Genomic DNA, 27,692 nt, shown 5'->3' on the forward strand with positions numbered 1-27,692 from the left:
GTTTGCCTAATGATTTGGCATCAAGGGCAAACTGAAAATATATGTGAATCCCACGGTAGTCACTAGTATTAAATAGTTGCATAATCTGATGATTTCTATGGACACCTCAGTTTCTTACACGTGATTTTGATCATATTAACCAAACGACTATCTGGAAACCACTGTATCTGATAACAAGAGATCCAGATGAATCCATCCAACAAATCTATTCATTCAACATGTATCTGTGGAACATGAACTATGGAGCAGACACTACTCTCACAGCTTAGGCTACAGCAATGACCATATGCACAAAGACTTTGTTCTTATTGAATTTACATATTAATGGGGATAACAATCAATGGCAGATAAACAAATCAGTATAAAGTATGTTGAGTTGTGATCATTGCTAGGAAGAAAAGTAAAGCATGGTAAAGAGAGGTGACCGAGGAGGGTTATTTTAGAAAGGATAGTCAGCAAAAGTGTTTTTGATAGGGCGAAATTTGGTCAGAGGCCTGAGGGAAGTGAAAGAACTCAACACATAGGTACCTAAAGGAAGAGTGACTAGCTTAGAGGACAGTACAAGGGCGGGCTGGAGGAGTGGGCTTGGCATGTTCAAAGACCAGCAGGGGGACCAATGTAGCTAGAATGGAGTGGGCCAGGGGAAGAGAAATGGAAGCGGAGATCAGAGAGTTAGGAAGAGCCAGGTCATATAGCACCTGCAGGCCCTAATAAGGATTCTGGAATCTGTTTAGAGTGTGGGATCAAAAGCCTTACAACATTTAGAGTAGAGGCATAGCATTACCTAATTGCAGTTTTTTAAAGACTACTCTGGAGGCTAGGGATGGGAGGGGAGGGAGAGGGAAGGGGGAGGAAGGCAAGGATAGAAGCAGTGATATGAGTTACGAGGCTGTTAAAGTAGTCTGGGCAAGATATGGTGGTAGCTTAGACAAGGATAATAGCAGCGGAGGTGGTAAGAAGTGGCCAGACCCTAGATATAATTTGAAGGTAGTGCTGGCAGGAACTATTGATAGACTAGGGGTGTGATATGAGAGTGGGTCAAAGGTGATTCCAAGTTTTGAAGTCTGAACCACTGGAACAAAGGAGTTGCCACTTACTGAGAAGGAAAGCCTAAGGACGGAGTGGGCCGGAAAGGATGGAGAACACAGAGTTTTATTTAATTGATTTAGGTCTGAAATTTGATGTGCATATTATACATCTAAGAGGAATAGGTAAAGGGTTGGAGATACAACATCAAGAGCCACCAGTTTGTGAACAGGACTTAAAACCACGGGACCCGATGAGAACAGGTAGGCAGTGGGTTCAGCTAGAAAAACGGTCCAAGAACGGATCCTGGTCACTTTTTTTTTACTTCCAGGTTGGGAAGATGAAAGGCTGGTGAGAACAGCAGCCCGTGAGTTAGGAGGAGACCCAAGAGAGAATGCTGTCCTGGAGCCAAGCAAGAAACCTGGTAATAGAGTCTTACTAGCTGTGCTGAGAGCTGCTCATGGGAAGGATACGATGAAGACTGAGAAATGACCGAGGGACTTGGCAGCTAAATGATCACTGATGAGCTTGATAAAAGCTGTTTCAGTGGAGAACAGGGATGAGATCCTGAATTAAAGTGGGTTTCAGAGTTTGAATGGAGGAGGGGAAGGAGAGATACTAAGATTGTAGACAAGTCTCGTGAGGCGTTTTGCTGTCAAAGGGAGTGAAGAGTAGTACAGCGGCCTGAAGGAGGAGTGGGAGCAAGGGAGGCTCTTTTCAGACAGGAAACAGTAGAGCTTGCTTATTTGTTGATAGAAATAATCTAGTTAAAAGGGAAACATCAAAGCCTCAGGAAGGAGAGGGTTAACTGCAGAAACAAGCCCTTAAGAGGTCAGCAAAGGATGGGTTCCAGGGCCAACATGAAGGGGATGGCTTTAGAGAGAAGCACAGACAATTTTCCACCATGAATAAAGTGGAAGAAGCAAAGTAAATGGCCATCGATGTGAGTAGGTTAGGAGGTGGTGTTGTATAAGCCAAGACCTGAGCTCTACTTCTTACTCCTCTTCAACTAGCCAGAGACTTCATGCACCTTGACCTTTCTCAAAAAGTCCAGGCAACCATTACATATGGAAAGCTTGCTATGTGCTGAACATGATGCTGGCACTTTTCTTGTGTGACCCAGAGAGTTCTCCTTCCCACGAAATTACAGGACTAGGACTCTGGAGAACCTTGAGCTAGTCCATGCAAGGATGAGTGATCCCTTTTACTATCCAGCTCCCCTGACTGCAAAGAGACTTTAACAGCCTCAGGCTTTTATCCCTACTCTGCCTCCACAGTTGCTACACCGATTGTGACAGACCTCAAGGCTTAGAGGCATCAAAGTGGAGACCATGGAGAGAGATCCACATTTGGAGTGGGGAGTTTCATTCTGTGCTGACTCAAAGCCAATGGGATGCTACAGGATGGGATATTCCCACACCCCAGTCATTTAGACTTTATCTCCTGAAGCAGAAGAAGACTTGAGATTTAATCTGACTAATCATTATTACCCAGCTGCCGTGGGATAAGCCAGTCCTGACGCAGGAGCCGAGCTCTTTGATGTTTTTGTCATAAATTAATGAGTTCACCCACAAAATAACATCAAAGAAGATCTACTAATTCATTGTTATCATCCTCCAATCTGCAGCTATATTGGAAAGTCTCCCAAAGAAAGGACCATAGCCAGAAAAAGAAACCAACCAAAAGATTTGGAAATTATGATATCTGGAAAGAGATGAGAGAGAAATGAACTCCTGTAGACTGCAGAGGAGACAGAGAAAAAGCTAGCAAATCTCAGAGAAATGAAAAAGCAGGAGAGACAGAAAGATTCTCAACCCTTGGGTCTGGAAGGAAACTGACTGCATGAACGCTTGAGGGGGAAATTGTGGTCTGGAAAGTCTTTAATGGTGTGATCTCAGAGCACATTGTGGGGACTACGAGGAAGTGTGTGGTAGGAAAGAGTGTCCCTGGAGTCAGATGACATGGATTTCAGCCTCTGGCTCTATTTACTATGTGACCATCATCAAGTCGCAATATTTCTAAACCTTGGTTCTCTGATCAGTAAAATAATCCTCCCTCTCCTGATAGGACCCCTCCTAGTACAGGAGGCTTTCTTTAGATGTCACCTGACTCTTCCAAATCTCCTCTTCCAAGAGGAAAACCAGAAAAGATGAATGGAGATGCCTTGCTGGCTGGAGATCTTCCCACTGCAACATTTCTTCTAGGTCAAGCAAGATTTCTTAAAGCACAGAAAGATCAGCAACTGTGCTTCCCTGAGCTCAGGAAGCAGCTACGGAGGAGCACTCCAGGCCGGGCGGGAAGAAGGCCGCGGGGTGTTTCCAACGCCTCCAGGACACCAAAATGTCAGCAAGAGAGGACGAGGCTCTGTGGCAAGTGCTAAGGTGTAGAGAGCTTCCTCAGAGTTGGGATCTAGGAAAGGTTTTACGAACTGTGTGCCATTTGAGCGTGGACTTCAAGGATCAATATCCTATTCCCCAGACGGCGGATGAAAGAACGAGGCGTGCAAAGGCAGGAAGGCATGAAAGGTGCCTGGGAACACAGAACCTCTGGAACCTGAAAACTCAGGAAAGCAGCTGCCAGACGGCAACAGGGATGACTGCAAAGGCCCCAGAAACATGAATGGAGGGGACCCGCCCTAAAAATAGTGCCAGAACAGGCAAACGGTGACACGTGTCTGGAAGTACAGTCACTAGGAGGTGACTAAGCTACTGGGGAGTTGCCTCCCTTTCTCGACTTCATTCATAGTCTCCCTCTATTTCTCTCTCTCTCTCTCCCTCCCTCTCTCCTCTCTCTCTCTCTCTTTCTCTCCCTCTCCCACCCCTTTCTTTCTCTCCCTCCCTGTCTCTCTCTCTCTCCCTCCCTCCTCTGGAGGAGGTAGAGTGGGAGGCAAGAGTCTACAAGAACTCACAGCTCCCACAGCAGAAACAGCAGAGTCTGGGACTATTAGACGAAACACTCACCTGCTGTTACCACAGCCAGCGTGCTGGGGGCCGGGGCCCTCTGAAGTAGGAATCGCCCAATGACTGGCTGCAGGGGTCACTCGCACACATGCACAAGAACTGGCCACAAACTCACCAATCACCGCAAGCCAAAGCCAGCTGGGGGAAGCCGAAAGGCTTCTAAGGGATGGTACCTCCCTGGAGAAGTAAAGAGGAGTGAGCATAAAGGGGAACAGGTGCTTGTAAAGCATCATTAATTATGAGAGCCAAAAGAGATCATGAAGTTCAAACCAATTTAAACTGCAGAAAGCTTTGTTCAAACAAAATCTTGCATGAAAGTCAGAGCTATAAGACAAATAAAAGAAAGGGAGCCACAGCTTACCTCCTCCTCCACCTCCTCACTCTCTACAGCAACCCACCAGCTCGGTAGAATAAGGGTTGTTTTGTTTTTTTTTTAAGATTTTATTTATTTATTTGACAGACAGAGATCACAAGGAGGCAGAGAGGCAGGCAGAGAGAGGAGGAAGCAGGCTCCCTGCTGAGCAGAAAGCCTGATGCGGGGCTCCATCCCAGGACTCTGAGATCATGATCCCAGGACTCTGAGATCATGATCTGAGCTGAAGGCAGCAGCTTAACCCACTGAGCCACCCAGGCGCCCCTAGACTAAGATTTTTTAATCATCAAAGCAACACATGCCTATGGTTTTAAAAATCTAAACATACCAAAAGGTTCATAAAAAAGGGCAAGCATCGCCCCTGCCTCCTCACTCTTATGCCTTCCCACCTTCTGTTGTTTCTCCTCTAGAAGAAATGAGTTTTCACTCCTTTAGCTGTTTCTCCTTTAAGTTCTTCCAATAGTTTCCTTTTCATGGCTAAATGAGATGCCTGTACTTCAACATCTTGATTTATTAACATTAGAAACCTTGTCCTGTTTTCCACACTGACAGAAGAGAACTTAGCTCACACTGCCACCCGCACCTCCCAATATAGTTACAGCACTGTTTGAACTTAATTTTCATTTTTTTTTCAAAGTAATACGTGCAATTAGTTTAAAATTCCAACCAGGGACAAGAACTTATAGTGAAACAAACGGGGCGCCTGGGTGGCTCTGTTGGTTAAGCGTATGCCTTCAGCTCAGGTTATGATCTCAGAAAGTGTCCTGGAATCAAGTCCTGCGTTGGGCTCCCTGCTCAGAAGGAAGCCTGCTTCTCCCTCTGCCTTTCCCCCTCTTCTCTCCCGCTCTCTCTCCCTCTCCCTCCCTCTCTCTCAAATTTAAAACAAAACAACAACAAAAACCAGAAGCCCTGTTTCTCTTACTGCCCCAGTCCTCCTGCCCACTAAGGTAGGTTGGCTCGTGGGAACAGAGAACTTCTCTGTTTGGTTCCCTTCTTTTTTTCCCCCTTTTTATAGCATTCATCACCTTTTCTAGCAAAAAATGTAACTTACTTATTATGTCTGTTTGCCTTGCCTATGAAATTGTAAGCTTTGTTGTGTTCTTTATGTTCACTAATGTATCCCAAATGCCTCGAATAAGGTCCTGACTCAATAAATATTTGTTGAATTAATTAAAGCAAAATTCTCTGGAACAGGGAGAGAGGGAAGAAGGGTTTCTTTGAGACAGTGTTATAACCAGTCATTTTACAACTGAGTCATCTATGAGAAGGAATGGATATAAATTAAAATTTTATTTTTGGGGCGCCTGGGGAAGTCAGTGGGTTGGGCCTCTGCCTTCGGCTCAGGTCATGATCTCAGGTCCTGGAATTGAGCCTCGCTTTGGGCTCTCTGCTCAGCAGGGAGCCTGCTTCCTCCTCTCTCTCTGCCTACTTGTGATCTCTTTCTCTCTGTCAAATAAATAAACACAATCTTGAAGAAAAGAAAAGAAAATTTCATTTTAGGGGCGCCTACATGGCACAGTTGGTTAAGCATCTGCCTTCGGCTCAGGTCATGATCCCAGGGTCCTGGGATTGAGCCCTGCTCAGCAGGGGACATGCTTCTCCCTCTCCCTCTGCCACTCCCCCTGCTTGTGCTCTCTTGCTCACTCTGTGTCAAATAAATAAAATCTTAAAAATAAATTTTATTTTATACATGATACAAAATGCTTCTGGACAGTATGGGGGGTGTTACAAGATGTTATAATAGATAAAGACCACAATTCAGACCCACTTACTGGTTTTGCATGTTTGGACAAGTCCGTCCAATTGCCAAAGAAAGTAGCTATTTGCTTAGGTTGGTAGAGGCTAGGTAGGAAGTGAGTGTCGAGAGGTGGCCTCTGCCAAGCCCACTATCCCAACGATAGCTCCTGCTGTGCAAGGAACAGGGATTCTTTCTTTAAGAGCGACAGCCACTATGGGCCCCAGAGCCAGAGGCCATGAGCCAAGGGCTCAAGAGCCAAGGGCTGCGCCCTGGACACTGCCAGGAAAAAGAGAACGCAGTGAGCCCAAACACGCTGCACTACGAATCCCATCCCCCAGACGCATCTCAAAGCCCATTCATCCCGGGAAGGCTCTCCTGAACCAGCCCACTCCCAACACTGGCGCTTTACAGATACCTCTCCATGGTATATCTCAGCTTACCGTGCTTTGCCTGGTAAACTCCTACAGAGCTTTTGGAATTCCTGACCACTGGCCAGGTCACAGGGGAGGTTCCTTTGATTGGAATGTTTCCATAGTCCAGAGTTCTGTCGGCCACTTCACCATTCCCTGCCGTGTCATCTACTCCTCCTCCTTCTGGGCCCCCTGATATCTCCCTATAGCTCTAGCTTCCTTAGCTGAAGAAGCGTCACCATCTCTGCACTGAGGCCGCAACAGCAGAGGTTCCTGCTGCTCCCGACCCCAGCCCATTTTAAAATCCCCGATTTAAAATCCACCACCTTGGGTAGCACAGTATTTATTTTCTTTTCCCATACATTTTGTTTGTTCTGATTACACTTATCAAGATGTTATTCTTTGTTGACTCTAATAATAAAAAAATCAAGAACTATAAAAATAAAATAAAAAATAAAATTTGCTTCCTTGGGGAAGCTTCCCTGGCACTTCAGCCATGGTTAGGTGTCCCTATTATGAGCACCTTATACTTACCCTACAAAACAATTATACTGGGGCGCCTGGGTGGCTCAGTGGTTAAACCGCTGCCTTCGGCTCAGGTCATGATCTCAGGGTCCTGGGATCGAGTCCCGCATCGGGCTCTCTGCTCAGCAGGGAGCCTGCTTCCTCCTCCCTCTCTCTCTGCCTGCCTCTCTGCCTACTTGTGATTTCTCTCTGTCAAATAAATAAATAAAATCTTTAAAAAAAAAAAAACAATTATACTTTCTAAAATGTATTCATCTATCCTCCCTATCAGACCATAAGCCCCTCGAGGGCAGGAACTTCGTCTCCTCAGCTGCATTCTCGGCGCACAGCATAGTACCTGGGACATAATAGATGCTCAAGCAATACTTGTACAGGAAGGTTGATTTACAGGACAGAGGATGTCTCCATCTAGCTCTCCAACACTGAGCTTCGGGCAAGGAGCCACATGGTTCCAACTGTAAAGGACTTTAGTGTCTTTGGGAAACCCAGCTCAGACACAATGACACCAAGAGCTGATGACAGGTGTCCCAGTGACCTACAGAGGCAATGCATGTCATGGGAAACTGAGGTGGGAGAGATCCCAGGGGTCTGGTGACTGGATCCTGCTCCCAGCCCAACAGACCAGAGGTAGATTCTGAAAGATGAGATATTTCTTGCTTAGAGGACAAGAACAGGCAGGCCTGGACACACGGGTGGCTGGAGCTGAAGGAAGGGGAGGTGCAGACCGTGCCAGCAGACTGCAACTACTCTAGAAAATCCAGGCTGAAGCCAGACAACACTGAGCCGTTACAGTGAGGCAATGGGGAGCCTGCGAGGGAGTCCAAGGAGTGAGGAGCATAAGGAAAGGAATGTCCTGGAATGGGTCATCTGAGAGCATCTCAGGGAGGGAATGGAGGGCAGGGGCTGAAGCAGGAAGGGAGCTATTGTGCCAGACTAGGGGAGAAGATGGGTCACTGCCTAGGAATGAGGGCAAAGGGACAGATTCAAGAAACATTTTAAATGGAGTCACCACAAGCCACTGCTTCTGACTGAGTACATGAGATGAATGGGGGTAGAGGGGGTAGACAAAAAGAACACGGGACTATCCACCCATCACCACGTCTAGAAGCCATGGTCAGAAATCATGAAGGCAGATTAGATAACTCTACCCACGCCGGGTGTAAAGGATAGGAGAGGCTTCTTTGATTTTTTAGGACTAAGTGCAAGACTATGGGTTAAGACTTGTGTGGGGGGGTCCTCTCTATAGAGCTGACACCATAAGAATGAGTCACTTGACCTTAGAAGAGGGATAAAGAGAGCCATGAGAAAGAGACCAACTGTCCTGGGCAAGATGATGCCACTGAAGTCAAAGATACCTCAGTTCAAATCCCAGATGTGTCACTTACTAACTGGGTGGCCTCGGGCAAGTTCATTAACCTCACAGAGCCTAGGTTCCCCATCTGTAAAGTGGGGATAAAAAATGCTATCACAGGATTTTTGTAAGCAGTAAATAAAATCACCTCTGGAAATAGACAAGTTCAGCTCCTAGTCTGAAAAGGTGTTCGGCAAAACTAGATCATGGTGGGAAGGAATCAGTGCAAGAAGAAAAGGGTGTCAGATTGAGACCCAGCACCCTGAAACACCCTGAAACATCACAGAAGCCCTAGGAGGCAGAGTCCTCTGGGAGCCTGAATGAACAGTGTCAGGTATTCTAGAAAGTTCAAGAAGAACGAGATTGACAGGAATGACATTACTGACTCTTCTGAGAATGCGATTTTGAGGAGTACAAAAAGAGCTATAGAACAGAATGACAGAAAAAAAAAAAAAAAAGAAAGAAAGAAAGAAAGAAAAGAAAGAAAGAAAAAGAAATCCACACAAAATCTCCTCTATCACATGGGATGTTTGGGCTGCAAAAGATTATCCTACGAACCTGGCTGGGGCAATAAAGACATTAAATTAAACAAAAAGTCTGGAGGGCCACAGCTTCCATGCCACCTGCTTGGGGCCTTCCTGGATCTCCCACGCCAGGCAGGCCCTCTCCCTCCCTGTCCCCGGACTCTGCCCTTGGCCTCCCTGCTTTCCACGTGTTCACCTTCATCTGCTACTCTGCATGTTTGTCACCTCTCTTAAGCACCAGAGTGTAAGCTCCTTGGGGACAGGAATGATAGGCCTCTTGTTTATATCCTGTTCCACTCTGGGTCCCACAAGTATCAGTGCTTAATAAACGTTTGCGGGAAGAATAGAAAGGTGGACCAGGGTGGTAAGAGGAGGCAGAGAGGGGAGATACGGAGGCAGATCCAAACTCACATCCCTGCTCGGAGAAGGCCCCACCCACCTCTCTGTGCCCAGGAGGATGTTTGCTAAGCCTGCAGCCTTCAAACTGGGATGCGGGCAGCCCTGGGTATCTAAGAAGGGAGGAGGGAACACCTTCCAAGTGCCCCTGTGACATGCCTGGACATAGTCTGCTCCTAAGGGGATCTTTCCTGACTGCTGCACCGTGTTCTTGGCAACCACCAGTCCAGAAAAATACCCTGAAATTGGAGGATGTTCCGAGATGAAATGTCTGAAACAATGCAGGAACAGGGGAGATGGAATAATTATAACAGATGAAAAGACCCACCTCTGGGCTTTGCCAAGTTGAGCAGAATAGGATCATTGCGGGCAAGACTTTTAAGGGTGTGGAGCCCTACAGGAGAGGGAGGAGCAGCACTGCAGGGGGACACGAGAGGGTGTAATTATGTGCAATGGAATCCGATGGGAATTTTAGGCTTAGTGGCAGGAACCGTTCCCTCCCAGTGAAAGCTCTGAGGTTGGGCAGTGGTTTCCTAACGGAAGGAGTGGGGTGCCACCCCAGAGGCATTTCAGCCCATCTTAAGGCAGCCTGGGAGACTCTGCAAGCATGGTGGTCTCCCTCTAGAAGGCTGGGGTCAGCTGCTGGAGGGGAAGAGGTGATCTGACAGCAGCATGGTGTACTGGTGTTTGCGCGGGCTCTGTGATCACAGGGAACTGGATTCCAGTCTCGGGGTCTGGCTAGTGGGGTGTAGCACAGATGGCACAGGATGAACAGTGAGGAAACCTGTGTTTCAATCCCAGCTCAGCATCTTACCAGCTGTGTGACACTTGACAGGTCATAGTCCCTCTGTGGACGTCGTGTTTGCCATCATCTAAAAGGGGAGGTTGGTCCTCATGAGCCTAAGGGCTTTCCCAGGCTGGACTCCCTGCTCTTTGCAAATTTTCCAGCCTTACAGCTCCTCATATATGTCTGGAGTTCTTTCCCTCATTAGAGTCATTTTATACACAAGACAGCAGGAAATTGGAATCTTCCCAAAGCCTCTGAAATGGAAGTGACTGAGTGGCAAAGGGTCTGGGCAACACAATGGTCAGGGATTCCCTCACAGGCCCCAGGGTGGCCCGCCTACCTCATCAGGGGCCCTGTCTTGGTTGGGGGGGTGCACAGAAAGAGCCAACTAGAAGGACCAGGTGGAGGTGGTCCCCCCATGATCCCAGTCCTGCATAGAGATCCGCAGTCAGATAGAAGCTGGGCCCTGGGAAGGAGCCCTCACCTCGTGGCCAAGACAGGTTCCAGGGGACCAGCTGGCTCCGGTCTTGCTTGGAGCAGGCCAGGGATGGCTGGGTCCCGCCTGGGGCTCAGCGCTCAGCAGGAAGAGGACAGACCCCCAATCCTGCAGCTGTACTAGCATCCCAATCCTCAGCCCTCACTCTGCACATGACCCTGAGCTAAGGGCCTCATCTATATTCTTTTGCTTAATCCTCACAGCCTCCCAAGGAGAAAGGTGGTACCTTAACTACACCCATTTTTCAGAGGGGCAAGCAACTTGCCCAGGGTGACACAGCTAAGAGGAGAGTCTGTCCAATCCCCATCTGTCTTAAACCAGATATTGTCCTCTTTGCAGCAAGTCTCCACTCCCCTAGGGGGAATTCAGAGACTAGAGGCCAGTGTATTCCAAAATCCCACCTGTGACAGCCTGCAATTCCATTAGCCAGACCTCCAAATTAAAGCATTATATCTCTAAAGGTCCCACAGGGGGCAGGGTAAACGGGAAATGTATCAGACCGTCAGCCACTCCAACTGGCCATAAGCAAGTAGGACACAGAGTCAGCAAGTTTTAGTGGGGGCTGGGACCAGGGCTATCAGAAGGAGAGGGGACCTCGGAGATCTGCAGGGAGGTACTCCTACAGAAGGAGGAGCCAGGCTCAATGACGTGACGGAGTGACTGGAGTGACCGTGGCACTTTTCTCCTATGCTTGGACTCATCCCAGTGATCTAAAAAGAGTGGGGATACATAAGGCTGGGAAGCTTCGGAGAGACCTCAGAGTGGGGTTCCAGCTGCATGGGGAGGGCTGCTGCTGGGGCCCTGCCCCCAGGATCTAAATCAGGCCACATAGACTCCGGAGCTCCCCGGCACTGGATTGCTTTGGGACCTAGGGAACTGCCTCTGGAAGAAGACGGGACACAGGCTGCCAACCACCCACCCCCGCTGAACGCACTGAGTTTTCTGGCAGGGAGGGAGCCCCTGAGCAAGAGGAGGGGACCGTGTTTTGAAATAAGTGGGCAGGCCTGCAGAGGGGGATGAGGCTGTGGGCTGGAAGCCTACAGCGCCTGGGCTTCTGCTGGAGAGACAGGAGGGACTGAAGAAATGCCCTTCTGAAGAAGCAAGGTGAGCTCAGAGGCCCCTGGTCTGTGGGCTGCCACTCCCAGCAGGGAAGGCCAGCCCTTCCTTCCCACCCTCCATGCTCCAGAGACAATAATATAAAAACAACAACGGGTATTATTGAACACCAATTCTGAGCTAGGTGCGAGGGATACAGCAGGGCACAAAACAGACAAAGAGCCCTGTACTCGTGGGGCTTCTGTTCCAGCAGGAGTGACGAGAAACACACAATACAAATACACTGTGTGTTAGAAAGTGACAGGTGTTGAGAAGGGATATAAAGGAGGGAAGGGAGATAGCGGTACCGGTGTGGGGGAGGGGCGGCAGGTGGAATTTTAGATAGCTTAGCCAAAGACCTCACTGAGGAGAGAACATTTGAGTAGAGATCTGAAAGAGCTTGGAAGTGAGCCATATGGATTTCTGAGGAGGAACAGTTCAGTAAACCGGAACAGCAAGTGCAAAGGCCCTGAGGCAGGAGTAGCCTGGCACATTCAGGCACAGCCGAGAGGCCAGTGTGGCTAGAGAGCTGCATCAGACATGCAGGAAAAGGCTAGAGGAAGGCCAGGCCATGCAGGCGCTAGAAGACTCCTGTGGCTTCCGGGAGCCCCTTTGCTTGTGAGCAAAGGAGGGACATAATCTACTCCGTGTTTTCACTGAATCATTCTTGCTGCTGTGTTAAAAATAGACCAGAGTGGAACTGGGAAGCCTGGTGATTACTATCATTACCATCGTCCTCATCACCACCAACAACTACAGTAACAATACCAATTATTCAGCCTGCGTCAGGCCCAGTGCCACCCGTTTTATCTCATTAGCTAGTTTAAATCTCACAGCAACCCTGTAAGAGAGAGGGCCTTATTTTTCCCCTCTTACAGTTAAGGAAACAGACTCAGCCAAAGTCAAAAAGTCACACAGACACTCCACGTCCTCAATCTGGCCCCGTTCACCTGTCCAGCCCTTTCTCTCACATCCCCACTTACCCAGCCCCATACAATTACCCCGATTTCCCCAACTCCACAGCCTCTAGGCCTCTGAGATTTCTTCACATGCCGCTCCACTACCTAGAATGCTCTTCTCCCACTCCTAACTGCCATGCAAACTCCATCCTTTGAGAGACAACCCATGCTCTGCTTCTTTCGGGGGCCTTCCCAGATTGCCCAGCATGGCAGCCCATGTCTTCCTCCTGAAAATACCATCACGGCAACCGTCCCACAGCCAGCCTCCTGACCACCACACAAGCTCAAGGCCGGGGCCAGCGCTTCTTCACCTCCATTTCCCCAGCTGTTTAGCGACCAGGTTCAAATCCTGTGGATACCATATTGGGTTATCCTGGGATGTTTCCAGTTTCTCCAGTGAAATTTTATTCTAAAGCACATTTCCTTCACATGTGTTCATTTAAGTGCACATAGCAGTGACCTGTGACAGAGAGGTGCGGGCCCTCAGGTGACAGATGCCATCATGCTTTTGGAGAACGAAGCTTACAAAAGAAGAAGAGAGATACAATGCAGAGGGAGCCCTCTGTGGTTTGAAAGAATAAGCCAGCCCCGAGTTCAAATCCCACTCTGTCTCCTACCAGCGGTGTGGCTGTGAGAACATTATTTAGCCCGAGCCGTGCTTCATCATCTGTAAACTGGGGCAGAGGATGTCCTCTGGAAAGGGCCGGGAGAACTGGAAATAGTGCACATGTGAAGCCTGGCCCTAGGCGTGGCCTCTGGAGATGGCATGAATGTCTCCTTGCCTACCCCTATCTGAAACCCAGGCCTGGTTTCAGAAGCATCTTGTACATTGACGCTTGGCCACTGTGCTCCTGGTCTCATACCCCGTGGGGATTCCTAAAATCATGAACCTGGAACTCCCCTTTGGGCCAGTGGCCTAGCTCTGAGGTGGTGCCTATAGCTTCCTGGCAGCTCACCTGCTCCCAGCCTCCCAACCTGGAGCCCCCACGATGCATGGCCCCCGGCCTGTCCCCACTGCCTGGCTATGTCTACAGGCTCACTCCTTCCCTCCCCACCACGGTTCTGGTTCTATTGCCACAAGGCCTTCCCACCTGATGGGCCAAGCCAGCCACTTCCACATTCCAGAAGACGCTGGGAAATTAAAAAGGGCAAGGCTCATCTGGGAAGTAGGGAGGAGGAAAGATTCCACCGCTACAAAGCGGGTCAGAACAATGTTCAATGCCAGAATGTCCCCACTGCTGGTCTTTCGAGGTATTGTGACATGTCAGGTCAGGGAGGACTGAAAAGTCCAACACCCTCACTGCCAAGGAGAGGCCCAGACAGGGTAAGGGGTTAGCTCAAAGTCACACAGCGAGACAGGAGGAGCAGGGAGTCGGTTCCCTGCTGCGGCGGCCATGATCTTGCCAGTGGCCCTGGTCTTCCTCTTGCTCTGGCCTCTCGCTCAGCAGGGGCTGAGTCTGATCCAGACTAGCTGATGGAGCAGAGTGTCCTGGTGAAGGCCCTCTGGTTCTGTTTCCTTCCACACCTTTCCAGTGTGTAATCCCCACAAGTATGACGCCTGCTAGCTGTGCCCTCAGTGGTCTCCAGGGAAGCCATCTGTCCAGGGGTTCTGGACAGCTACCAAGCCAACTGATTCGGCTTCCCATTTGTGGTCGCCTGGGGTGGTTGATCTTCATCTATAGTCCCTACGTCCGTGGTTGCAAAGAACTGGAAACCTGAATAGCATGTGGCATTTAAGGTATGGGAAGCTGGGCTCTATTTAGCCTCATGCTTCTAAGGTCAGCGGCACTGCTGACACGAGGCCAGGTAGCTCCAGGCCACCTAACTCCCACCCTTGGGAGGCCCACTCAGAGGGTCTTATGAACAAACTCCTCCAGGATGCTGACGCCCTGTCACATCAGAAGCTATTGAGCTATATAGCTCTTCACTCCATGAGGAGTCCCTTCCCCCACATCCTTACATTCATTCAGGGACAGGGAGCTCACTACCTCACAAGTTAGAAATGCTCTAACAGTGAGAGCACAGTATATGCCAAGCTGATAATTAGCTTCCCGGGTCCTAGTTGGCTTTCTGTGGTGAAACCAGTCAATGTCCATTCTTCCTCAGGGACAATAATCAGGCCCTATCTAAGCATACCTTTCAGATGCCTAGCCTCCCAGCTGTCGTCATTGGGCTGAGAGCTCCAAGTGTCCCCCTGGGACAGTGAGAGAGATTCTCCTGGCCAGCACACAGACTCCAGATCTAGGTCATGGCTCCTCTTCCTGTCTCCCACTCCCATCCGCCACTCATCCACACTTAAATGAGCCAGTCGTGGAGTCAAAATGGAGTCAAAATGTTACTGCTGGACAGGGCCATCGCACCTGCCTAGTTCAACCCTCTCACTTTACCAGTGAAGGCTCCAAGACTGAGAGGAGGACAATGACTTGTCCCAGGTCACCCAGCCAAGTTTGGCCCGTATGGCTCAGTTGGCTCAGCCAGCAATCAATCCCCAATGCACCCTACAGAAAGTAGGGGTGCTGACAACATCACGGTCAAACAGAGGACTCCTGCAGTGCCAGTCACCAGAAGCTGACAGTCCCCTCAGAGCACCCCTGGCCCTGGCTCCCCACCAGAGCTGGCTCTGCCCTGACATCTAGAAAGTTCTGGGGCCTCACTACCTGCAACCTGCTTGTGGCGCATGGTGGTGGGGGGGGGTGCATGAGAACGGACAGCCCACGTCCCTCCTCTGGGTTATTTATAAAGTGTTTTCGGATGAGTCAGGCACAAAGCTGCCCAGCACCAGCAGAGGCTGTTCCCTTGGAAATGCTAAAAATGATCCTGCGCTCTGGAATCCCACCCTGACCCCTACTAGCTTCTTGGAGAAAGTTCCAGGTGGGAAGCAGGACCACCGCAGGTCTGTGGGACTTTCAAGGTGCTCCTACAAGGTGTTCCTCCTTGGGTCTGAGACCCAAGGAGGAACGTGAACTTTGGCAGGCTAGTCTCATGGGGACAGATGGGGGAACCCCAGGCATGGGAAGGAGGACCTCAGGCGGGTACCCTCTCCGCACAGACCACAGGCGCCTTACAGGCCAGGGCCACTCCCCCGGCACCTTCCCAAATCACACTGACACACAAGCCCGAGAAAACAGCTCCACCCCCGCCCCCAGGCACTGGCTGCCCCCACCTCCATTCCCCTGCGTACTGCTCTCCACCTCCACCACCAGACCGGCTGTTTCTATCTCTCTGGAAAGGGAGCCGGGGCCTCCAAGTCTCTCCCTGCTTCCTGCTCCTGGCAGCTCTCTAACTACTTCCTCAGCTGGGCTCCGCCTGCCACCGGCACCCAGGCTGGGGCCACCAGAAATAACTGCCCCTGAACTCCCACCCATCTTCCCATGGAGGGCGGCCCAGATGCCCCTGCAGGGTGCGTCACTACCCTGGGCCCGCCCCAAGAAGACGCAGGTCCTTCTGCGAGACTGAACCTACAGGGGGGTCTTGGGAACCCACCCTCTCCTCCGCAGCCTCAGCCGCAGCCCTGGAGGGGCTGCTGCGGGTCTGCTGGGCGGAGCTCCCGTACGCCTGGCCCACTCCGCAGGGGTAGGGAGGGCAGCCGATGGGAGGGCAGCCGATCCAGAAGCCGCATTGGCCCTCAAGGGAGGCAAACAGTAAACAGCTTGTTACACAACCGAGACAGAAACAAGTGCTATATTAAGGTACGAGCTGTGCGCTGGGCCTCCTGGCCTCCAATTCTTCCCGACTTTTCTTATCATAAAAGAAATTCATTTTCCTTTTTTAAATTTGTAAATGCAGATAACAAAAAAAAAATTTTTTTTTACCAAAAAAAATTACAATGCATTCACTATCCAGCCACCCAAGGACAGCTTTGCCCAAGGCTGCTCTAGGACGGTCACTACAACAATCAACGTTCATAAGAAACAAACAGGAAGGGGCGCCTGGGTGGCTCAGTGGGTTAAGCCGCTGCCTTCGGCTCAGGTCATGATCTCAGGGTCCTGGGATCGAGTCCCGCATCGGGCTCTCTGCTCAGCAGGGAGCCTGCTTCCTTCTCTCTCTCTCTGCCTGCCTCTCAATGTACTTGTAATTTCTCTCTGTCAAATAAATAAATAAAATCTTTAAAAAAAAAAAAAAAAGAAAAGAAACAAACAGGAAGATTTCAAATCAAGATAATATGGATAGTATAACATGTTAGAGTAAAAAAAATAAATAAAAGATTTTTTTTTTTTCAAAAACTATTCAAATGCCTGGAAAATGTCCAGGAAATATACAGACTAAAGGGTTGACACTGGTCAGGCAAAGGGATAGGACAGAGGCAGAGGAACAGATAAAGGGGGATTTTTCTTCTAGAAACGTCTTGAATTGTTACAATAAGTATGCATTTATAGACAATTTCATCATTCTTATTTACTTTAAAAAACTTTTAAAAATTGCTCCATAATTTCCAAAATTTCATAGCATATTATTTTATGTAAAATAATATGCTATAAAATTTTATAGGTCTATGATCCTTGCACTTAGAACAACATGATCTTAAAAACTGAAAGATAGTGCAGCTGGTGTGAAAGTCTGGCAGCTTCTCAAAAGTTAAGCAAAGAATTGCCGTCTGACCAGCAGCAATGGCCCTCGTAAGTATGTGCTCAGAAGAACTGAAAGTAAGTCCTCAAGCAGAAACTTGCTCACAACTGTTCATAACAGCACATTCTACAACAGCTGAAAGATGGAGACAACCCGAATGTCCATCCACGAGTGAATGGGCAAACAGACTGTGGCGTGTGCATGCAGTGGAATATAATTCAGCCACAAAAAGGAATTAGGTACTGACGGATGCTCCCAAATTGGATAAACCTCAGAAACATTATGTTAAGGGAAACAAGCCAGACACAAAAGGTCACATATTGTATGATTCCTTTTCCACGAAGAGACTGGACTGGGCAAGTCGGCAGAGAAGGAAAGCAGATCAGCAGCTGCCCGAGGGGCGGGGAGGGAGTGGGGAGGGAGTCCTTCTTAACAGCCGAGGTGTCCTCCTCGGGCCATGAGAAGGTTTTGAAACTAGAGCAAGGCGGTGGTTGCACAACAGTGTGAAAGCACTAAAGGCCACTGAAGTGTACACTGTAAAATGTTTAATAGTGTCTTGTGAATTTCACTTCAATTTTTTTTTAAAGAAACACTAACTAAAACTCAGTCTCACTTGGCCCCCGTGTCCTTCCCACCCCAGTCCCTGCACCTCACCACCAATCCCTCTTTCTAGGGCTCTAAAGGAGAACCCTACGTGTCCCAGCAGAACAGAGGCACAGGCTCCAGGAAGGTGAAGGAAGACAGAGGAGGGTCTGAGGAGAGAGCACATACCCCTGAGTGAAAGAGGAGAGAGCAGACCCCGAAGGGAGAGGGAGGGTAAAGAGGTATGGCCGTGCTTGATTAAGAACTGCCCAACTCGGAGGCGCCTGGATGGCTCAGTGGGTTAAGGCCTCCTCATTCCGCTCGGGTCCTGCTTTCTGCCTGTTGGGGAGCCTGCCTCCTCCTCCTCTCTCTCTACCTGCCTCTCTGCCTACTTGCGATCTCTGGTAGTCAAATAAATAAATAAAATCTTTAAAAAAAAAAGAACCACCCGGCTCTCACAGAACCTTTAGACAATTACATCAGTATTATTACCCCATTCTTTCTTTTAAAGATTTTATTTATTTACTTGTCAAAATGAAAGACAGAGCACACAAACAAGCAGGGGGATTTGTGGGCAGAGGGAGAAACAGGCTCCCCACTAAGCAAAGAGTCAGATGCGGGGCTCGATCCCAGAGCCCTAGGATCATGACCTGAGCTGAAGGCAGACCCTTAACTGACTGAGCCACCCAGGTGCCCTTATTACCCCTTTCCCTAGACCAAGTTTCTGTGTGACTCTGGGCAGGGCTGAGACCTCCTGCACTGTGGGGGGCAGCCAGGGGGACCTAAGCTGGAGCAGCCCCCAAAGCTTCCTGGTCTACTCACCACCACTTCCCAGAGCCAGCCCCCTCCAACTGTCTGGCCCCCACTCATCACTGGGGGCTCCTGCTGAAGGCCAGTAAGGAGCATGGGGATGGGGAAGAGGGAGCATGAGGAGACACAGGGCTGCCCGGCCCTGAGAGGGGTTCATCCTACCTCTGCTCCCTCCTTCTCTTCAGAGTCTAGGTGCAACCCTCTGCCAGCTGAGCCCTTCCCTGTGCCTCACCTCGAGGTCAGGGCTGTGTCTAAGGCTTGGGTTCTCGTCTAGTCTGCATGGGTCCAAACTCTGACTCAGTGGTTTAATGGCTCTGTGATGTTGGGTGCCATTTCCTTAAATGTTAAATGGAGATAATAAGGGCCCCAACCAAATGAGACTGATAAATGAGAAAAGCCTCACAAAGTCTGTAGCACAGTCACTGTCTGACTTTTCTTTTCACCCAAGCATCTACTGAGATTACCAAAGCTGCTTGGGTGCATGGCACTAGGGCTCTGTCTAGGCCCATCTCTCTGTAGCTGAAGAAAGCCCCCTGTTTTGATAGATTCTGGTAGACTTGCCAGATGTCAGGAGTGTCGGGGTGGGGAGAATTGCAGAAACGTTTCGGGCCCATGGTCCAGCCAGCCCTACCCTGGCCTCCTCACTGCCACTGCCTGGTATTTCTGTTTTCCCTTCAGAGCCAAATAGATCAACCCAGCTGCCCAGCTTCTCATACGGCTCCAGATAACCCAACCCCTAATTATTAAGGTCAGTGACACCTGTACCAGGTTCCACAATCTATGAAGCATTTTCCCAGATATTACCTGACTTCGTTTTTGCGAAAATCCAGCGAGGCAATCCCTATCTAGAGTGTTTCCTACACTCTAGATAGGGATTAGATATAGATATGTAGATCTAAATCATTCAGGTAATGTTCTTCGTTCTGAACTCTACTTTGTCTGATATTACTACGGCCAGTCCTGCTTCCTTTGGACCAGTGTTAGCATGGTCCAAAGCTAACCTTCCTCCACACTTCTGTGTTGAACATATCCATGTCCTTATATTTAAAGTGTGTTTCTTGAAAACAACCAATAAAATGAAAAGGCATCCTATGGCATGGGAGGAAATATTTGCAAGCACGTATCTGATTAGGGGTTAATATCCAAAATATATGACCATCTCTAAATGATATTTAGACCATTTACGTTTAATGTGATGTGCTTGGGCTTGAGTCTATTATCTTGCTATTTGTTTTCTGTTTGTTTCCTCTGTTTTTTATCCCCCCCCCTTTTTTGGATTGAGTATTGTTTTTATGGTTCTATTTTATTTCCTTCATTGGTTTATTAGCTCTAACACCTTGCTATTTGAATGGCTGCTTTAGTTATCGTACACATCTCACCCCATCAGTTTACCTTCAAGCGATATTTGACCAGTTCACGTCAAGTGTGAGAGTCTTACAATATTATACCCCCATTTCTCCCTTCTGGCCTCTGACCCCTCTCCCTGGACCACAACCTAGAAACTCACACAAGGCAGTAAGCTGAGATAATCACTGAACTTGTTGGGGTCACTGAACTTTGTGAGCTAACATCCAGGTTCTTTAAAAAAAAAAAAAACTCTATTTCCAATATTTGGTCTGTTTGTTGTTTTTTCGTTGTTTCAGGTGGAAGGGGAAATCCAGTCCCTCTTACTCCATCTTAGATGGAAGCAAAGGTCCCCACTGCATATGTGAGGACACCAGGGCTCCGGGCTAAGCTCCTTGCCCAAGGCCAGGTAGCCAGTAAGTGGCCGGGTGGGACTCCCGTCAGATCTCCTGACACACCGAACCTGGTGCTCTCTTCCCTGCCCCACGGCTCCCACGTGAGCCACCCTGAGAGAGCAAAACGAGCTGGTGGCAGGATACAGCGGACTTCTGCCACCACAGCAAAAAGCTGCTCACAGCGTTGTCACTGGTTTTGGAAGCCACCGTGATGATTATTTTGCATAAATTTATCCATTAGATAGCAACTTTCAGCATCTCCCAAGCCTCACCTCAAATGCTCCCTCCACATCTTCAGAAGCTTCTGCAGCAAGTTGCTGTGGTGTCTGTGGTCTGTCCACAGGGACCCAGGGCTCTGCCTGAGGATGCTGGGACCTGCTCCCCACAGGGGCCCTCAGTAATCCCCAACATGCTGTGACCGACTGAACAGCCTCGCCCCATTTATGCACAATTTGTGGAATTGCTCAGTATGGCTCCGGTATGGGGGGGAGGGGGCGTGCTCAGCTGCAGGTAAGAAAGGAGGGGACTCCCCCCTTACTTCTGATCGCTCTGTTCAAATAAATAAGATCTTTAAAAAAAAAAAAAGAAAGAAAGGGAATGAGGTCCCCTCTTCTATTCACACTATTCAACTCACTTTAGGTCCAGGGACGTATTAGCTTCAAGGAGAGGGAAAGAGAGATTGGCCCAGGCCAACTCTGACCAGAATCTGACAGGAGAAGACACTAGCATAGCCTTCTCTGCTCTCCACCCCCTGTCCTGTGGGCGGAGAGGAGCTGGGGGCTCCCTTCTTCCCCAAGCCCTCTCCTCCACCAGCTGACGCCTCCAATGTTTAGTTTGAGAAATCAGTCTGAAAGCAACAGCACTGACTTCCATTCCTACCCACCGCTTGTCACATGTGTATCCCACGTAAGGCTCTGCCATTCCACAGTCGGGGGACACAGATGACGGGATCAACGTGGCCAAGACTCCGAGTCCTCATTTGTAAACTGAGCCTGGGAAGAGTCACCTCCCAAAACTGGTTTTTAAATAGCAAACATGACGCATCTGGCACGGACTGGGAACTTGAAGCTCAGGCTTTCTTTCCACTCTCCTCAAACCCCCTCCACTTCCGTGCAGGTTTTCTTGTATTACCCAGAGAAGTCTGTGTCGTGCTTAGAGATTGTTGCTCATGACAAAAATTAATGAAAGGAAAACCAGTAAACACCACCCGTCCTGCACCACCCAGATAAGGGGCTCTGAAACTTTGCTGCACACCAGAATCCACTGGGGGGGGGGGGGCTTTTAAAAACCCCTTATAGCACTCTGAACCCCAGATCCATTAAACCAGAAGCTCTGGAGCTTATCATCAGGATTTTGGAAAGCTCCCTGGGGCTTGCGATGTGCAAGGCAGAGAACCAGTGGGCTGGTCTGAGAGACAGGAATGCCCTCAGTGTCCTTCCCTCCTTTGCCTGCTGTCCCAGAGCATGTTCCCGGCACGCCACACATTCCCTACAGCGCAGTGACCAGGACCATGGTAGGTGCGTGAGACCACAACTAAGGAGGCGTTCAGTCTCAAGTCCTTGCATGTGTGGGCTGGGACCTCATGGAACTGAGGAGGGCCCCCTCACCTTCTGCTCCCTAGACACCCCACCCTTAAGGAGCCACTCACTCCTGGGGTCATGCACCCTTCCCTGACAAGGCCCTGAGACGGACTGCCTCCTGACTCATTGCCCAGCCAAGTCCCTGCCCCGGCCACCCCCAAAGACACCTCCTGACCCCTGTCGTTGAAAGCTCCAAAAGTAGAAGTGGCCAAGGGCCCCTGCTTTATCCTGCCCCCCATTCAGGAAAGTATCTTCTCTTTGAACAAATCACCAAATCCTCCTCTGTCCCCGACAGCACCACAGGGCCAGGCCCCACGGCTCGAATCCAGCAACTGCCAGGCCACCTGGCTGAGAAGGCGAAGGGGAGACAAGGTGGCCCTCACCTGCCAGCCGGCCACTGTCCCACTCCCTGGAGTTGGCCCCCTGCCCACAGGACAGTTCAAAGATTCTGGGAAATGACAAGCTTGGCAAAGGCAAGAGTGACCTTTCCTCCAGGTGCAGGGTGGGGACAGGAAAGCTTGAGAGCATGTGAGCCTTGGCCTGCTGGGGGCCTCAGCTGGGCCTTGAAGGAGGGTATTCACAATAAGGGTCCAACAGGGGAGCTGGAAGACGGAGTAGGGTCCTCAGCCTTGCCCTAGAAAACATGATGTGTCTGACCTCACTGTCCTCTAAGCCGCAGCTGCCTCTTCTTGGTGGTTCTCAAATGGGAGTGGCCTCAGCAAGTCCCTGGGGAACTTTCCTCCAGATTCTGCTGCACTCTGACCCAGCACCCACAGGGGATTGGGATCCAGATGCCTGTACTCTGAGACCCACTTCCATGGGCTTTGGCGCCATCACCTCAGCTTCTGCTCCCCCACTTACCCCACCCCCCGCACATGCTGCAAATCTTCCCTCTGGAAAGAAGGGATGAACCATTCACCCTGAGGAGCAGGAAACTCGGGAGACTGGGAGAAGACCGATTTAGCGGGAGGTCAAGTGAGGTCAAGACCCTGTGCCCGCCTCTGAGAAGACTGCACGGACCCATCCCATCCAAGTCAGCTCACAGGTGTGCAGGGCCCCACAGGGAAGGGCTGAGGTGCAGGGCCAGTCACGCTGCCACAGGGAGCAGGGAGACTGCTGCACTCCCAACAGGCAGGCCTCTCCAGGAGGCCGGGTAGGGGGCCAACCGCTTCTCAGCTCGCCATGTAGCTGCCTCCACATAGCAGGGCAGACCAGGGCTGCCAGATTCTCCAATTTGTCAGGGAATCCAGAAATCAGACTTGTATGGGCAGTTCCCAAGTTTTAAACCATGGGGGCCAAAGCAGACACATCTGAGGGCCAAATCTAGAGGCAAGCAGGCCACCTGTTTGCAGCCTGATCTTGACAGTGAGCCCCTTGGGCTGAGGCCCTGTGTGTCTCCTTACGCCCTTGGTGGCAGCACGCTGCCCAGTGACTCCAGGGGCTCCCAGTAAATGCTGCCACATGAGCAAGTAAGTGAAGGTCACTTCAGCAAGGTAGTCAGGCAAAAGGGGACTTCCCGCCCTGCCCCATCCAAGGTCAGCCTGGTCAGGCGGCAGGGTGGGGCCCCATCTGAGAGCCCCATCCCCCTGCCTCTCAGAGGAGGCCTAGGCTAATTCACCCACACCTGGGTATGGCCCCTTCTAGCATCTCAGGATGTTCTGTGAGCACCCCCTACTCACAGACCTCCCCTGGGTCTCCAGCTTTATCCACTCCTGCCCCAAAGCCTCCTAGTATCTCTTGCCTCCAGCCAGGAGTGGGACCCAGCCCTCCAGGCCCTATTTCATAGGGCCCCCTGCTCACCCTCACCTCAGGCCACTGCTCAGAAACCCAGCCATGCCCAGGCCCCATGTCTCAGAGCCCTGCGATGGGGAGAGCGAGCAAAGCCTCCCCGCTGCCCCTAGGAGAAGGGTGGGTGGAGGTAAGGCCCAGTCTTGGGGCCGGTGGAGGCATCTAAGTGTCCTGGGACGCTACCTCCTAGAGGAAGCACATCTGAGGGTTCTGCCCATCTCTGGAGACCAAGCAGACGGCGGTGGGTGAGGAGCCCAAAGGGAGGAGCTCGGCCCATCAGGAAGAGCGGCTGATAGGCTGCCAAACGTTGGTCGGAGAAAAATAGAGGTGAAGGTATTGAGGGGGTAATGTGAGGTACGGGGTGTGTAATGCTGCCTCATACGAAGTACAAGAACGAGGTGAGGACAAGCTGGGTTAATGGGGTAAGGAGTGGTGTGGGGGGTGGGGGGCTGATGGCCAGGGGAACAAGGAAGGCTTTGGAGTGATGGAGATGTCCCATATCCTGACCTGCACCGTACTTACACAGGCGTATACATACAGAAAAATGCGTCAACTGCACATACACTTCAAGATCGGTGCACTTCACTGTATATAAATTTAATCTCCACAATAAAAGACCTAAATAGCAATGAAGGGGTGCCTGGGTGTCTCAGTCAATTAAGCCTCTGCCTTCGGCTCAGGTCATGATCCCAGAGCCCTGGAACTGAGCCCTCACATCGGGCTCCCTGCTCAGCAGGGACCCTGCTTCTCTCTCTCCCTCTACCCCTCACCCCACCCCCATGTGCTCTCTCTTGCTCTCTCTCTCAAATAAATCATTAAAATCTTTTTTAAAAAATAAAAAATAGCAGTGGAAAAGAGGGCAAAATCCTCTCACATATACCCACAAATCAAGAAGCTTGAGACCTGGGACCAGCTTTCTGCGAAAGCTTAAAAAGAGGCAAAAAGGCCAATGAGGTATAAGAATGGTGTTCCCAGATGAGGCATGGAACAGATTTCTAGCAAAGTTAGTCAGCCAGCAGGTAGCCAAGTTCAAGTGCAAATACATAATTGAAAATGTGCTCATGAAAGAAGCCTTGAAGGCACAGAGTGACGGTGGCCCCTTACAGCACTGCAGCCACCTCACTTTAAAGTCCTTTGCCCTCCTATCCTAAAGCCACAGCAACTCGGGGGGGTGGCTATTATGTCTCCGATGCAGCACAGCATAAACAGAGGCCCAGGGAAGTTCGAGGACCTGCCCAGGGTCACACTGGCCACACCAGGACTCAAAGCCCAGATTACAGAATCTGTGCCCTTGCTTCTGCCTGCAGAAGAAACCATGCCCGTCCCAGGGTGCCCGGGTGGCTCAGTCAGGTAAGCATCTGCCTTCAGCTCTGGTCATGATCCCAGGGTCCCTACTCAGTGGGGAGCCTGCTTCTCCCTCTGCCTGCCACTCCCCCTGCTGTGTTCTCTCTCTCTCTCTTCCTCTCTGACAAATAAATAAGTGAAATCTTAAAACAAACAAACAAACCAACCAACCAACCACAGCCATCCCAGGGAAAGTGATACAGACATGTGGAATTCTTTGTCTATAACAAAAACCAATTACAGGGACAGTCATTTTATCCAAACTTGATTTGGGGGATAATTTTGTGTAGGGAGTAATGGTCAGCCTTTTCTTCAGAAAAATCTCTGTTCTCAAGAATTAGTGGTCTGAGAAGCATCAGGCTGAGAGCTGTCCCTCTTCCTCTGTATCCTATAGGCCTGGCAGGAGGGCAAAACATGAAGATTTGCTGAAAGAGGACATAGCTTTCCTCTGAAGATTTTAGAATAAACCCCAAGGAGGGCATTGATAACTACAGAGAAGGGTATGACCATGCAGGAGGTGGGCTACCCTTCACCAGAACCTGAGGTCTCCTCAGACAGGCACAGGCCAGGCCTGAAGACTTGAGCCAGTGCATTGACAGCGACACAGGAAATTAGAAACATGGTGGACACTGTTAGTGCCTACCTTAAAGCCATCTCCCCTTCTCATTACAGACCCTGATCGTTCTAGCCCCAGCTGGTGAATCGCGATGGGGCAAAGGCCAACACAGTAACCTCGTGTGCTTTTCTCAGATTCTCACTTTCCCAGTTTCCCTTGTAGTCAGGATACAGTTCTGGCCAAAGAGACATTATAAAGATAAATCCACTGAAAAGCTTCTTGCTTCCTGATAAAAGATAGATGCTTAATAGAAGTATCTTTCCTGCCTTGAATCTGGCTGTGTGCAGCATGATGGCTGGAGCTGTGGCAGCTATATTGCCATCGAAAGGCAATAAACTTAAGTAAGAAAATGACTGAGCAGAGAGATCAAAAAAGTCTGGTTCCCTGTTGACATTTTGTTCATCAACTCTGAATCAAACTTCATATTGAGATAATTCAATGTCATCATGGTTTAAGCCATTGCCTATTTGGGTCTTTGATTACATGTATCCTCTCTGACACAAAGGGCAGAGGCAGATAGCCTACAGGATTCAAGTCACAAGAACAAGACCAGATAAGAAGCAGTAGCCGACCAGTCAAAGACCCAGAGGGCAGCAGGAAACAAACCTCAGAGGCATGATTAGGCCAAGGAATGATTCCTCAGCATTTCCTGCTCTGTCTGGCCTACTGACAGAAGCCTGATGTGCTCCACGGGCCCAGCCTTTGATGTTACTCCAAGTGTCTTTCATCAGTAATTACCCAAAACTAAGGCAAAAGGAACCATGGCCCTTCACAACCACAGAGCTATGGGGATCTGGGGGTGTCACATACTGTCACCTTGGACAGAGAGCCACTAATGTGCTAGGCAATGAGATCTCTTTTCAAGTCAGCCCAATACAAAAAAACACTGCACGGTGGCCCATGCATTAATCAGTAGGGCAGCTATGGAAGATCTCTGAGTTCTTTCCTTGTGGCAAATTATTGTAAACTTTTTATATTATAATGACCTGTTAAAGTCAGGAAGTAAGCTGCAAAATCCACATGAATTAAAGATTAGACGTGAGGCTTCAGATACATTTCTCACTGTGGCAGACTCGAACAGTATTCACACTCCTCTGTTGCCAGGGGTGCTGGGGGTTGGGGGCGGGGCATCAGACACTCACATGAGCCAATTTATCAGCAGGGAGATTGTAGGCTCAGAGTATCCAGCTGGGGCAGGTCAGAAAGGGCACCTCAAGATCTGCCAGACAAGGGAGTTCAAATTCATGGCCAGAAAAAAAAAAAAAAAAAAAAAAAAGCCATGAGTCTGGGAACTGGCTCAGGATTTATCTGAAGAAGGAAATCTGGGTTTAGTGGTAAAGCTGAGCTCTGAGATCCAGAATCACGTGGCAACAGCAGAAGCAAAAAGCAGCAGAAGCATCCCTAAAGAAAGATCTGCTTTGCTGGTCAGTTTCCTCATACCACCTGCAGCAGGTGAGGAGTCCAGCAGAAGAGGAAAGAAAGCTTGCTCCAGCTGGTTAAGGACAGGTGGCAGGAGTGTGGCTGAAACCAGGGCTCTCAACGTGACTCAGGCCTCGGGAATGATCATCACAATCGCTTTCATGCCAGAGCGTCCCAGGTGCCTTGCACCATGCTGAATGTCTTTTCCAATCCTCACAAAGTCCCATGATTTCAACCCTATTATCATTGCCACTTAACAGATGAGAAACTAAGGCCAAGAAAGGTTAAGGCAGTTTCCCAAAGTCTCACTGCTGGGAAGTGGCAAAGGCAGTTTTCCAAGCTCAGACTGAGAATCCTCTCTGTAATCTCAAGTCTACCGGGCCTTCCTCTCCATGAGCTCTCCCACACTGCTGGGTGGCCGCTGCCGCCCATCCCGCTCCCTCTCCCTGCAGCACTGGGATAGTGTGGTTGCTGCTGAGTTGTAGATTGCTGCCAGCCAGTGACCTAGTGACACCTGGTGTGTGCGCCTTGTCTCCCCAGCAGCGCTGTAAACACCGTGGGGACCATGACAACTAGGAACGCCATCAGCCTCAAGCGACAGGAGGCCC

General features: G+C 49.9%; 1 protein-coding gene across 3 annotated transcripts in view; it reads right to left on the reverse strand.

Annotated features, from left to right (window-relative positions):
• Positions 1-4,044: 4,044 nt before the first annotated feature.
• ZFYVE27 (zinc finger FYVE-type containing 27) overlaps positions 4,045-27,692 on the reverse strand; it is a 91,204-nt gene continuing 67,556 nt past the window's right edge. For 2 of the 3 annotated variants that reach the window (XM_059169260.1, XM_059169262.1), the window contains one exon: positions 4,045-4,163. Coding sequence is in view for 1 of the 3 variants with exons in the window: in XM_059169261.1 (XP_059025244.1) it covers positions 4,105-4,163 (59 nt within the window). In the remaining 2 variants the exon portion in view is untranslated. The remainder of the gene's footprint in view (positions 4,164-27,692) is intronic. The other variant, XM_059169261.1, reaches the window with a different exon arrangement.

The sequence above is a fragment of the Mustela lutreola genome, chromosome 4, assembly GCF_030435805.1.
Source record: "Mustela lutreola isolate mMusLut2 chromosome 4, mMusLut2.pri, whole genome shotgun sequence".
Classification (NCBI taxonomy): Eukaryota; Metazoa; Chordata; class Mammalia; order Carnivora; family Mustelidae; genus Mustela; species Mustela lutreola.